Source organism: Tubulanus polymorphus, chromosome 9 (assembly GCF_964204645.1).
Source record: "Tubulanus polymorphus chromosome 9, tnTubPoly1.2, whole genome shotgun sequence".
Lineage (NCBI taxonomy): Eukaryota > Metazoa > Nemertea > Palaeonemertea > Tubulaniformes > Tubulanidae > Tubulanus > Tubulanus polymorphus.
Genome location: NC_134033.1, coordinates 7,746,586 through 7,760,317, shown reverse-complemented (window position 1 = coordinate 7,760,317; position 13,732 = coordinate 7,746,586). Strand labels below are relative to the sequence as shown.

Genomic DNA, 13,732 nt, shown 5'->3' with positions numbered 1-13,732 from the left:
AAGCGTTAAGCTGTTATCATTTAGACGTTTAAGCCGGTCATCGAAATTTGTTGCATTCAAAATTAGATAGGCCAGTATGGGAAAGTGCCATTTCTCTGACTCCTGGTTGGTGCATGAATCATACAAAAGTTGGATTCAACGCAGACCAATTTCAACAGAAGCTAGGTGCAAGATATGCGCCAAAACCATTTACATATCTTCGATGGGAGAAGCGGCTCTAAAGAGCTAATTTCAGCCATCGAAACTCAAAAGGAGCAAATTAATCGATTGTAAATAGGTAGATGAGCTGTAATTTAATTTTGTATAATTTTGTTATTTTTGCTTTCGATAGTATAGCTTTTTGATGGCGAGGTCTACCTGTAGTTCTGTTGAAAGGCCCACAGATTTCTTGTTTTTAAGTTATTTATTTCTGATGCATGTAGAAAATCTTTCTTAAAATAAAGCTGAAAGATTCCAAAGTTATCAAGTACTCTGCTACGCGTGGATGTTTCTTTATGACGATTTGCGTTTGTACTTCTTTTAAATTTCTGCAATAAAGGAATTTTCATTGCAATAAATTCGCCTTAAATAGTAGTGTTTATATGGTATTTTTCAGAAAATAGTACTTGAATTTTGTTGAAATAGGTCCTTGAAAGTACTTGAATTAAGTTGGGCCTGGAGGCTATGAACCCTGTCACTGCACCAATGTATATTCAATACTTCCAGTTTTACTTTTGCATTCACTTTTCGTCCATTGTCAGTCCTTTTGTTCATAGGTATCAATGAACCCTTGCATAACTTTTCAACCTGAAAGGTGTTTATGGTTCGTTCGTTCGTCCGATTGAATCCAGTTATTTTTGGAAGACGCTTCAATGCAATGTCTTTATATTTGGATTACACATGTATCTAGCCTAAACACATCTTCAGCCCAAAAACTGGCCCTGTCAGATTCAAGATGGCTGACTGGCAGCCATTGTTGTTCGCCAAAATCAGCACTTTTTACACATTTTAGGCAAACCATAGGTTTGCTTATGCAAACGGTCTGGTGAAGCAGTTTTTATAGAAAACGAATAGAGTACGGTGTGTCAACAAGGCACAAACATTGGCTGTTGAACCAACTGTTGATTTTTTGGTGTCATGGTTTGGCTTAATGAGTTCTCGAGCCCACACAAATTTCATAGTGATCAAGTTATTTTTAGGGGACTTATTCTTGAAAAACACGTAAAAACCCTGCATTTCCGTTGGGTACTGCTCCCTTTCCTATGGTTTTTGCCAATATTTTCTAAATTTGGATTGATCGCCAATGGTTTTTCTATACGACCCGACCCTGTGGTATTGCACATAGCCACTGTCACCATCCGCCATCTTTTTTCTTGGCGTTCTCGCATTCAGAACGCCTTTTGGATTTTTTGCAAAAAATTTATATTTACAAAGGGATTAGGAAGTGAGGGAGTTTTCACTCTCTTTCTGGTGAGTTCATTCGGTTTGGGGGCTATCCCTTGTTTCTTTTCGAATAAGCTAAATAAATTGAATTGAATTGAATTTATTATTGTGTGATTAATTGAAGGAATAATGCTGCACCCTCCAAGGTCAGCATGGGGAGGGATGTGGTCATTGTGGTGGGGAGGGATGTGGTCATTTATTCGGTGCCTGGGACAACTACGTTTCGTGTGCGTCGTGTAGGCATAAAGCGGGGCAAATTTGTTCCAGGAGTAATCCTTGCAGGACTTGCAGTCCGAGGGTCTTTGAATTCGGGTCGATAAGGCTCGGAAACTAAAATATGACGTCACCCGGTTCTGAACTTCTGGTTTGAACATCGGCATGCGGTTCGTGATTCTGACGTTTCGAATCATAGTTATCGTAGTCTAGACGCCGTGATCGTAGTAGACGCGCAGTCTCCATGCAGATCAAGGATAGATCCCGAGATTACGTTCGTTATTGCAGGAATGTTTCGCCGTAAGTCGCCTCATCGTTCATCAACATTGGTTAGCGAAGAAGAAGGCCATTCTTCTTGCAGGTCTAGATCCCGTTCAAGGGACCGTCACCAAAGTCGTCTGGATACGGGAAAATTCCTGACTCAGAAGGATATCCGTGTGTTCGAAGAAAAAATTTTGTTACTACAACTTCTACAGCAGGTTAGCCTATTCCTGATTGTCCGAAGAAGATTGTTAGAAGTTCTCAGTTATTCGGAATTCTGACTGAATTCCTGGATGCTGGGGTAGGATCTGATTTCAATGAGGATCTTGTCCCAGAAGCGGCAATTCCTTCTGGTGTTGTTCCTGCTGCAAGCAATTTTAGGTTGCCCCACATAACGGGGACTTATTATGACGCAATTGGTGGCCATCTTGGTATCATCAGTACTCATTCGTAGGTGGGAAAAAGTTTTTCCACATTATATTGATACCTAAGCATATTTTGTTACCACAACCAATTGCAAAGTTGTAGCTCATGACATTGTCTATGATTGTGGTGAGTTTTAAGGACATTAGTTATTCTATATGGTCACCAGGGGCGTTAAATAGTAGAATAACTTAGTATTTCCTTATTAGATTGGTACCTAGGCATATTTTGTTACCATGATCAATTGCAAAGTTGTAGTTTATGACATGTTCTATGGCTTTGGCATATGGTCACCAGGGGGCATTGAATTGTAGAATTACTTAGTATTTCCATATTAAATTGGTAACGAGGCATATTTTGTTATCACAATCAATTACAAAATCGTAGCTGCTGACATGTTCTATGATTGTAGTGAGTTTCAAGGTCAAACCCAGGGACGTGATTCAATGGCTGTGTCTGGGTCAATCGGCAGCTTCATTGGACCTGAACGATGCTTATTTTCAGGTTCCAATTCACCCAAGAAATCGGCGCTTTCTGAGGATAAAGTAGAAAAGCCGCCAGTTCCTGTCCAGGTCTCTTCCATTTCGCTTCAGTTCGGCTCTGTGGGTTTTCACCAAGTTGGTAAGTCCGCTAAGAAGGTACTTCATACCAGGGGTGTTCGGCTGTTCATTAACCTCGACAACTGGTTAATAGTCTCAATCTCGGCTCAAGATTGTCGAAATTACCTCAGTCTTGGACTTTGTCCATCGGCTAGGGTTCCACGTAAACAGGGAAAAATCTCAGTTGACGCCGGCCCATTAGTTCATCTCAGCATGGACTTCGATCTCCGAATCGGCAAAGTCTTTCCATCCATGGCTTGTGTAACCAAACTTCAAGAAGCTGTAGCGGGAGTTACCACAACCCCGAGAACAGCTTGTTAATGGTCACGGCTTCTAGGCTCCATCAGCTCCATGGGTCTGGCGGTGCCCTTAGGCCGCCTCAGAAGCAGGAACTGGCAAAAATATTGGAAGGTCTTCTGTCTTAGTCAAAGGGCAACTGGGAGACTTTTATTCCCGTACCCCCAACCGATCTTAGTCCAGATCTTCATTGGTGGGCGACAACTACGAATCTTCGTCGCAGGGTGTCACTGTCCCCGCTAGAGGCCCCAGTTCGTGTATTTACGGATGTCAGTCACCAAGGGTGAGGGCGCATCTGGAGAACCGAGTCACAGCTGGTCTCACTACCAGGCCACCAACCACATAAATTTCCTGGAACTGCTGGCCGTGTGGAAGGCCCAAGGTCAGGCTTTAGTGACAGAATGGATTCTCCACCAAGAAGTAGCCAATCGGGTTCGAGACATGTTCGGCAATCCGCTGCTGGATCATTCTGTTTGCCACCCGGTTCAATCGGAGGTGTCCACTGTTTGTTTCCCTGTTTCCACACACGGAAGCGTGGGGGTCTACGTCTTCTCTCTGTATTGGTCAGGGATGCATGCGTATGCATTCCCGCCCACACCAGTCCTCCTGCGCTTGCTAGATCAAATGAAGAGATCAGTCAATTGCAACAGTTCTGGTAGCACCATGAAGGTCGGTGCAGAAATGGTTCCTACCATTTCTCAACTTTCTGTGCGACAACCCCAGGATTCTTCCGAATTTCCCATTGATTCTGTCTCAGGGGAACTTTCGGCATCATCCGAACAGCCAGTGGTTAAATCTACTCGCCTGGCCATTGTCCAGCGATCCTCGTCAGCTTCAGGCCTTGTCAGCTTCACCTTATCTGTTCATATTTTCTACAACGGCGCCTCACAAACGAATGCATGTTTAGGCCAGCCGTAGGCTGAGCCTATTACTATACAAATGGAGCGAATTTAAATGACATGGTTTCCAGAGTAAAGGCTCTTTGACTGTGCAACTGAGCATATATTCATACAAATCATTCATTAGAGCATTATCCATTCTCCATCCCCTTTGAAGCTGAATTTTGAAAGAGCGCCTCGTTAAAATTTATATGAGCTTTTTCGCGAAAATCTGATCGCATGATTGGCTTAGCAGGTGTTCACACGAACCTGCGGTATGGTCTACAATTTTACTTCCGGGTTTTATTGTAAGATCTAAAATTGTATTTCAATATCGATTTCTGTGAAAATTTTTAGTTGATTTGGTTTTTTGAATATTTTTTTAAATTATATTTTGATTATATTTTTATTTGCACTACAGAAAATATCATTGACAATTGTGCAAAGTCTGGGAAAAATAGCTTTTTCTCAAATCGGACAGATGACCTTGATATGCTAATTAGCCATGTGCTCAAACTGCAAATTCAATCAAATTTTATTCTGCAAAAAAATATCAAATCCAATTCAATTTTACTTTATTGAACAAGGTAAAACAGCAAATCCAATTCAATTTTGCTTTATTGAGCAAATTTTAGAAAATTCAATTCTATTCTGCATTCAAATCAATAAGACCAAGGGAAAAGATTTATCTGAGGTATTCTGCCAGCTCCAGTCGCTGTCTGTGCTACTACTGAAAACACGATATTAGCCTGGGATTGACTAAGTCTATGAGCTGGGAGTATATTTTGACAAATTTAACCCACAGAATGCATCATTTGCCATTTTGGAAAAGCTGACAGGCTGGCCATAGTGCCCCTTGGGGCTCTTGTTTGGTTTGGCCACTCATGTCGAAATACTTTAAAAAGTTGACAAAGGAACGAAAAAAAGTGGATGTATGTTCAATTTGAAGGCTTGGAGCGGCTCATCGAACAGATAAGCTCAAGAAGCAATTTGTTAGTCCAAATTAGTTTCTTTTTTGGTTAATTCAGCTTATGGTAGGAAATGTTGTGTTGGTCGTTTCATAGCGTGTTCAGTGATACGTTGCGCGAGATCTTTTGAATGGTCCATCATAAAAGTCACGGTGCCTAAGAACTTTTCTTGCGTTTTTAAGTTATGAAACGTCCGTTTCGACTATAAGCGCATATGTTTAGAAGCTACGATTTATTTGTTTTCTTCAACCTTTACAACGAAGTATTGGATACAACGAAGTTTGTGTTTTGCCCCCAGAACTTTGCTGTAATGAGGTTTGACTGTATTCCTTCATTCTGTCTGTGCTTCTTGTAAAAACGCGCTCGTACTATATATATTGAATTCCGCAGGGAATGTATTTTGAAGGATATAAGCCACAGATAATTATGATAATATTAATAGTGTTTTATTTGTTTTTATCGATTGCATCATTTATGTAAAGCGAATGTGATGGCTGGCCATCCCTTGGGGCTCTTGTATTGTTGAATAAGGGCGCTGGGGCAAGGCAATGAGAGGATGAATGAATTGAAATTATTTGTATTTAATTTTTTGCAGGTTATTGACGAACATCAGCTATCATAGGACTGAATTCTGTCGTCTTGCTTGTTACATAGTTTCAGATTATGTATTTGAGGTACAGAAAGTGACCTTAGTTCCCAGCATTAAGGTATGATACGCTTTTTCAAAGACAGTCCAAAACTCAGTGGCCTTTTAAATGGCGATTTAGTATTTTCAAAATCATGAAAATTTAATCAATTTCAGGGCAAAGAGGGGCACTTCCTATTGTGGGAGAACAAAATGAAATTCATGTATCCCAAAATCCAAAACTTTTTTTGGGGTTCCGTCTGCGCTCACTAGTCTGGATAAAACTAAATAAGTGCACTCTTAACTGAAAAATGTCTGCATGTGGTGCTGGATCCACCCTGTGTCTGGCTTTTGTAGTTCATTTATTAGTTAATTTTTAATTTAAATGTCTGGACGAGGTGGTGAATACATGTGTTGCTTGGACAATCAAGAATTGGAAGAATGGTAAAATGTCTGTTGGGTGGGACCAGCCTGTGCTGAAAATAATCTTGTATAATACCATTTATATTACAATTTGTGATCTTTATAATTTGAAAGGTGTCTTATGTTTTTTATAGAGGGCACTGCTACCAGGAATCTATGCGTTAATGAGTCTATGCGATGATCATGCATCGGTGATGATGTTCGGGGTTTTAGATCATGGAATCAGAGAACTTTTGAAAGGACTGTATGCGGACTATAACAAATATTATAAATACACTGGAACAGTGTAGTGTTTTATAATCAGTGAATGGAAAGCCTTATCGCAATTACACAAAGGCCTGTGAACCAGAGTTTTTACACATCTTTTGCTTTTTAGCCCACATGGAACTATTGCATTCACATTTTGTTGAACTAATTTTGAACTAATAAACATATATTCTGATTGATAATAAAACATTTTGATATAAATTTTACACGACTTTATTATGAGGATTATTTCAAGATTATGTATCAAGCAAACAATTGACGAATAGTTGTTGCGGGTGTTAAGCTTTAAACTCCGCAATTGTTTCTTGTACAATGACCTGAAAAGGAACAAACCAAGTGACTTGAGTTTTAATGTAGCCTTCAACTGAAATGATATGAAAATTCATTTGAATTGAATCCCAAAGAGTATAAACCTTCTGGTATGTCAGGATCGACAGCCTAGCATAAAAGAGTAACATTCATAAACTGCAAACGTTCGATAGAAAATCTCAAACGCAACATGAGAATAAGTATTTTGACAATGGTCGTTGTTTTAAGTTATAGACTTAAAAAAGTCCAAAATGACCATGGCACAATTAAAGACACTACACAGTACATTTCTGTTGCATATTAATCATTATCCTCAGATTCGAATAATCGTTTAATACATTTCCGTGCACAACGCTTCAGCTGCAGAAAAAGCTGAGGTACTTGCTCTGTATGAATTATTGAATTATTTCCCGATCTCCACGCATATCAGGTGATGCATGTATTTCTAATGGATACAGTTTATTGGTCTATTCGTCACCCCTCTGACGGTCCTGAGAATGGCACGCCGATTGTACAATTCCATCACCTCCGATATTTAGACCAGCAACTACGGCTTTGTCCAAAACGGACGCTACTCATCCCCATGAATCTGCACGGTATTACCAACGGCAATAGTCCGATCTTAAGAACCTGACAAACCATGAGTTTCTCACTCTGAATGCTGATACTCTGAATGCCACCTGTTAACAAACTGATTACTGGCATATTAATGCGCTCAAACTTGTGCCTTGAAAAAGTTCAGACAGAGTGAGTGGATAAGGCTCAATTGCGATGAAACATAAGTGAGCGGTTGATCATTTATTACCGCTTCAAATTCTACTAGCAAAGTCTGAAGCTCCTCTCGATTTGGCTTATCAATGTAACAATGTTTAGGGATAAAACGCCATGCACATCCCTTCTTAGTTAGATAAGATATGATTTAACAATCTAGGAATCACATATTGCATGGAGTACCTCACATATTGCATGGAGTACCTCAGCTGCGCAATTGAACGTAGAGGTATTATCAGAAACTATTCTGGGACGAAACGACGACCAGCAAACCTAGAGACAGTGTATAAAGGTAGGGGCTGTCCTATCAGAAGTTAACTTGAGATGGACACGGCGTGTAACGGTGCACGTATATGGGCATTCTCGCCAAAAATCTTCGTTTCGTCGAATTATTTGTACTTTGACAAAATGTCATAGTATACTGTCAAAATGTCTCTTAACATCAAATTGTGTAATGTCTGCTAAATGACATGAGAAGGTGACACTGTACGCAAAGTATAATTGCATTATCAAGAACCACATCTTCAGCAAGATTGACTGTAACACACTGAAACAGAAGAATGTTGTCGTGCACTGAAAACTTTGATGATCAGGCTGGCCCATGCCACCATAGTTCACCGTGTCAAATTGCCATATTTTATCGCTCGGGACAACGGATCAGCTGGATTTTCAGCCGTCTTGCGATACATCAGCGGCGTTACCGTTATATTGGCGATTTTGTTTACTCTGAAGCACCAATAGGTTTCTGCTCCTTTTCTCCAGTCACCCAACTCGAAACTATTTGACTGTCACATACAAATCATATACATAAGATTTCAGAACATTAAGTTTTTTTTGTTCGAACAAATATATTGTTTCAACGAAGCATTTTTTGTACCAAAGAGCAAAATTTTGTAGGAACTAAATAGTCTTTTCATTATAATGAGTAATCTTTATTCGAATAAAATAATCTTCTAATTCGAACAAAAAGGTATAATCTGAACCTGGGTTTTCTTCGTATCCAATGTCCATATCATGCCTTTTAGCTTGAAGCCTATCTTCCATGTTTCTGGCCATGTATGGAACACAGCGTGTTAAGGTCGTTTTGGTAATTTACTTGGTCCTGTACGTTTTGGATTACTGTGTATGTCATTTATCAGGACATTAAAGAGAAGACGACTTAGGCCTTTTTTTAATTGTTTGCAGCACGGATCCGGCGCTGTCGTTTCCGTCAATTTGGGAAAAAAGAAACTTTTTTTTTCCCTTCACCCGTGCTGAAAATCCGTGAACTTTTAAAAAAATAAAAAATATTTTTATTTTTCCCGCCCGCCGTTCTGACCGCTAAATTAGAGAAAAAATGGCGGCGGCAGCTTTCCAACTCATTTGTTGGAAAGGAAGCAAAGAGCTTGACAGGCGACTATCAAGGCTGTCACTTGGTCTCAGGGGGTCTGATGTGGCATTGATGGTAGATACAGATGGCGGAAAGGTGGTGAGAGTGGAGGGAGGCGCCACAGCAGAGTCCAAGACGATGAAAGATGGAAAGAGGCAGAGGCATTATACAAGACTGTGGGTCCAATTTGCATTACGTGCCTTGATGCTGGACTGTGCGTGGTTGGGAGGGGCAAAAAATAAGGAAATCAATAAGATTGTGTTCTGTTCTGAAATAAAGAAATATGTGATTTAACAATTTTATATTTTTTCTTTTATACCTCCAGGATATCCCATTATAGCAGGCAATAAATGGGAAAATTTTTATTTTTTGTTTGTTTTTCTTCCCTTCACCCTTCCAGATTATGCGATGAAACTCCTGTTTGAAAGGAAAAAAAATAAAATTATTTTTTTTATTTTTTTCCCTTCACCCTTCCACTTTTTACAAGGTCTTTTGGAAAAATTTTTTTTTCTTATTTTTCCCTCCACCCTTCCATTTTTTGGGTAATAAAATCCGTGCTGCAAGCAATTTAAAAAACAGGCCTTAGGATACTACCTTGCTTGCTACTAGTCGTTCCGCACAACACTCCCAAATTGACTACAGCATATGAATTATTTTATGTTAAAACGTATCACTATTCATCATCTTATATTATCGTTACTTCGGAATATTACTTGCACGATATTGGGAAAAGAAACAATAAAGTACACAATTTGAATTTGACTTTCTGGGATTATAACTGTAGGCAACATACTCCTAGGCAACATACTCCACTTTCAAGAATAACATGACACCACAGGGGTTTGGCGATGGGCTTGGATTTTATTTCTGGGTTGTTGATAATCTCGCGAGAATGGCGCTAAATATGAACTGCGAATAAATTCAAAATATCACGGAAATACCTTGTGTTTATATTGTTTATTTATCCGCTATAAAGTTTCGATAAACAATTGGTTGTTAAGAATCATTATCAGACGGTCGTCACGCTTTACTATATAAAATCACAAGGGATGAAACGCCAGGCCTCCGCTGTACTTAAATTTTCAGCCAGAAAGTTGGGACAGTCACGTGACATTCTGATGACGTCATCGCATTTAAAACTTCAAAACGAAAAGTTAACATATTCACCGACCGATATCAATTGTCAGATTATGATTCATATGAAATAAATAACTTATAAAGAATAAATTATGATGAAATATATAATTCATAGTCAAAAAATGCATTTGAATGTAAGTTATTCTCAAACATTTTTCGTATCATAGTTTCCATCTTATATGCTTCAGGTTCGCGTTCAGTCAAATAAGAAGCGTTAAGTCACGTGACTGTCCCAACTCTCTGGCTGGCACGACTTGAACTGCGTTTCATCCCTTGTGATTTTATATAGTAAAGCGTAACGACCGTCTGATAATGATCCTTAACGACCAATTGTTTATCAGAACTTTATAGCGGATAAATAAACAATATAAACACAAGGTATTTCCGTGATATTTTGAATTTATTCGCAGTTCATATTTAGCACCATTCTCGCGAGATTATCAACAACCCGGAAATAAAATCCAAGCCCATCGCCAAACCCCTGTGCATGACACTCCGCAATAACCGTAATGTTTCCAATGTCTCCGTTTTTAACGCATGCGCATTAGTGAGTGTTGGGGAAATTCTCTCTAAGTCCAGAAATCGGTTGAGTGTGCAGGCGTCACTTCATGTCAGAACTTTCAAAACTGGGTCATGTCAGTGTACGCATAACGAATGAGTGTTTTGATGACTCCAATGTTTCCGTTTCTATTAGATTCGAATCCCACAATAAATAATTATCTTATTTCAATTCGATTTGAACATTGATGACCCGAGTGTCACTCGTTTATTTTTGCGGCGCTATCACATTCGAGCCCCGAAAAATACTGAACTTATTTCAATTGAATTTGAACTTAGATGACTCCAGTGACACTGATTTATTTTATACGACGCTATCATGTTCGAATCCCGAAAATGCTGATCTCGAAATGCTAACCATTATGAACTTTGGTGCACTTTCTATGGTGATCCCAATGTCACTGTTTATTTATTTTGACAATTCATTTAATTGTATTAAGATATAATACGCAAGCATATGATACAAGATTATTTAGACATCACGATCCCGCTGCTAAAGTTCACGCTGGTTCATTTCAAGCGAATACCGTACTTACATGACCCAGTTTTGAAACATGTAAAAACTTTCATGACGCCTGCGCACTGTACTCATTTCTCGACTTAGACTTTTCCAACACTTACTTAGCCTAATGCGCATGCGTTAAAAACAGAGACATTGGAAACATTACGGTTTTTGCCTAACTTGCTGACACTCCACTAAAATGGCAAACTATTCAATACGGGGCTAATTTGCGCTGTTCAGAGGCTTGAAGTGTGAACTGTGAGGATCAGATGAAAAACCCATGCAGTATTTGTCAATACAACGTAGTGCTTGTGATTAAATATGGTTTCATTGAGAATAGACGCGAGGACAGTAGTTAATAGATTTTCAGTAAGATCCAGTGTGAAAAGGTGAAAAATAATAATAGTAAATATAGCTGCAAAGCAGCGATAACGGGTTTCTGCCTTGCTGGATGAGGAGCGCCACCTAGGGGTCAGCTGATAACATGGCTATGTTGATTCACATGGGATACTACGCGAAAAGTTCTAATGTACCAAGGTTAGGGGATATGACACCGAGAATAACGAAGATACGGTACTTTTCCCATGCCCAAGTGGCCGGTAATTTGCCGGTTAGCATACTACTGAATTACAATCGAAAAAACTGATGCTAGAATGAGTTTCAACATTAACGCCCCCTAGTGGTTAGAATAGGAACTAATTATGTTAGGGATTCGTTGTATCTTATATCCAGGTACATGTATATCAATTTTTATAGAGATCCCTTTATCCGCTTAGTAGCTATCAATGAAAATGCATTTCCAGCAAAATGAAGGTGGCGCTCCTGGAGAACAATATAAGTTACCTACTTAAACCATACATAAATCCAAGTATCTTGAAAAGGGCTACTAACCACACATTGAAACCTCGATTCTATCGCCAACGGTTTAGGACCTAGGAGCAAAAATCGTTATTTTCACAGTCCCCTGGTGGCAGTTGTATGAACTAATCATGCAGGATGGCATATTACACACATGTCTTTGTTCTTATACCAAGTTTCGTGATTTTCATAATAAACAGACCGCATTAAATGCGAAAAATGGATGCTGAAATCGATTTTTCAAAATTTACGCCCCCTAGTGGTTAAAATGGGAACTAATCATATAAGGGGTTCGTTTCGTTTTCTAACCAGGTACATGTGTATCAATTTTTATAGAAATCCATTGATACCCTTAGTCGATATAGATGAAAATGCGTATTCCAGCATCTTATAGGTGGCGCTACTGGAGAACCATATGAGTTACATAGTTATACCATACATCAATAAAAGCGACTTCGCAAGGGCTACTGATCACTCTTTGCAACCACGATTCTATCTCCAACGGTTAAGGAGCTAGGAGCAAAAATCTCATTAAAAAATTTGGGGGCCCATTTTCGAGCCCATAGAGCCCAAACGGTTAATCGCAGATAGGGCGTCCCAATGACTTTTTTAGCCTCCAGGCTGTTATGAACAACTTTCGTGCTCGGCTGAAGCTGAAAACAAAGAGACAAAAATTTTTCTCACAGTAACTTTTCGATGTCAGAATTTTCAAAAGTAAAACGCCCCCTGGTGGGTGAACGGGGTCCCCAATCAAAGATCCCTTCGACTTACCTCAAGGTACCTGTGATCCGTACATCTCACGAAAGTTTCAAGTAAATCCGTAAAGGAATATTGTAATGCTAGCAGAATATAATCATCCAGGCTCTCGCGTATAGCTGCATTAATTAGCTCTATACAGGGAAGATACTGCCAGGATTGCTATTGCTTGTATAGGAGGCACAAACAAGGCTAAATTCCTCAGTTGCGTTCACTCGAGACTGACCTCATTCAGTGCGCCACAATAGAAGAAGAGATAAAAATACTAAACAAGAAAATTAACTTTAATAAATTATTTGACGCCTGCGAAAAAATGTAGAATTTCTGGGATAAGCTAATGTGGAATTGCAAATTTGAAATCGAAGTTTTAAGAAATTTGGGGAATTATGAGATTTGGCGATTGGGTAGATGATACAGTCTTCGACTGGTCTAATTTTTAAAAGAAATTGTCAACTTGTGACCGACTTCGATTCACTTTTGCCTCTAAGCTGGTCTGCAACTTCATTGCATCCATGGTTGAAGAAAGAGCTCTTCTGATGTCTGCTTCATCATGACTTCGAGCATATCGTGTAGCCAGCCGTCCCGGTCCCGGGACCCGGTTTGGCTGTCACTCGATATCCTAGACTTGAGTCTGGGTTGAAATAGACATTGTCATTTAAATAACTTATTCATGTTATTCTGTATGAATTACCCGTGTGTCTTGTATTTTGTATTTTCTTAGTTTAAAATTTGTAACTTTATTGAATTTGGGAATTTTATCCCTGAATTTCAATGTAATAAGGATCAATAAAGTATTGAATTGAATTGTCACCTTATACACATGCCATCAATGGACGCGGAGCCGTATATGACAGCTATGCTATTATAAATTGCTAATCTCATGAAACCTGCATACCCCTAATATCGAACATATTTTCTAAAACATTTGAATATTGAAATTATATGTTTACACGTTTTTATATAGACCGCTTGTAGCCGCCGATGAAATTCACGCCGGCCCTACTCAGATCGTAGATAGCTTCGTCATTCCACTAGCATCCCCATGACAGGATAATCCGATTTACTTATCATTTCTATTTATGCCTGCCGCTCCTGA

At 39.2% G+C, this 13,732-nt stretch overlaps 1 protein-coding gene across 3 annotated transcripts in view; it reads left to right on the top strand.

Moving 5' to 3' along the window:
* The window catches only part of LOC141911072 (unhealthy ribosome biogenesis protein 2 homolog), a 129,813-nt gene extending 123,268 nt beyond the window's left edge, over positions 1-6,545 (top strand). For all 3 annotated transcript variants that reach the window (XM_074802035.1, XM_074802036.1, XM_074802034.1), the window contains 2 exons: positions 5,657-5,768; positions 6,244-6,545. In XM_074802035.1, the coding sequence (XP_074658136.1) occupies positions 5,657-5,768; positions 6,244-6,399 (268 nt within the window). In that variant the 3' untranslated portion in view covers positions 6,400-6,545. The remainder of the gene's footprint in view (positions 1-5,656; positions 5,769-6,243) is intronic.
* Positions 6,546-13,732: the final 7,187 nt, after the last annotated feature.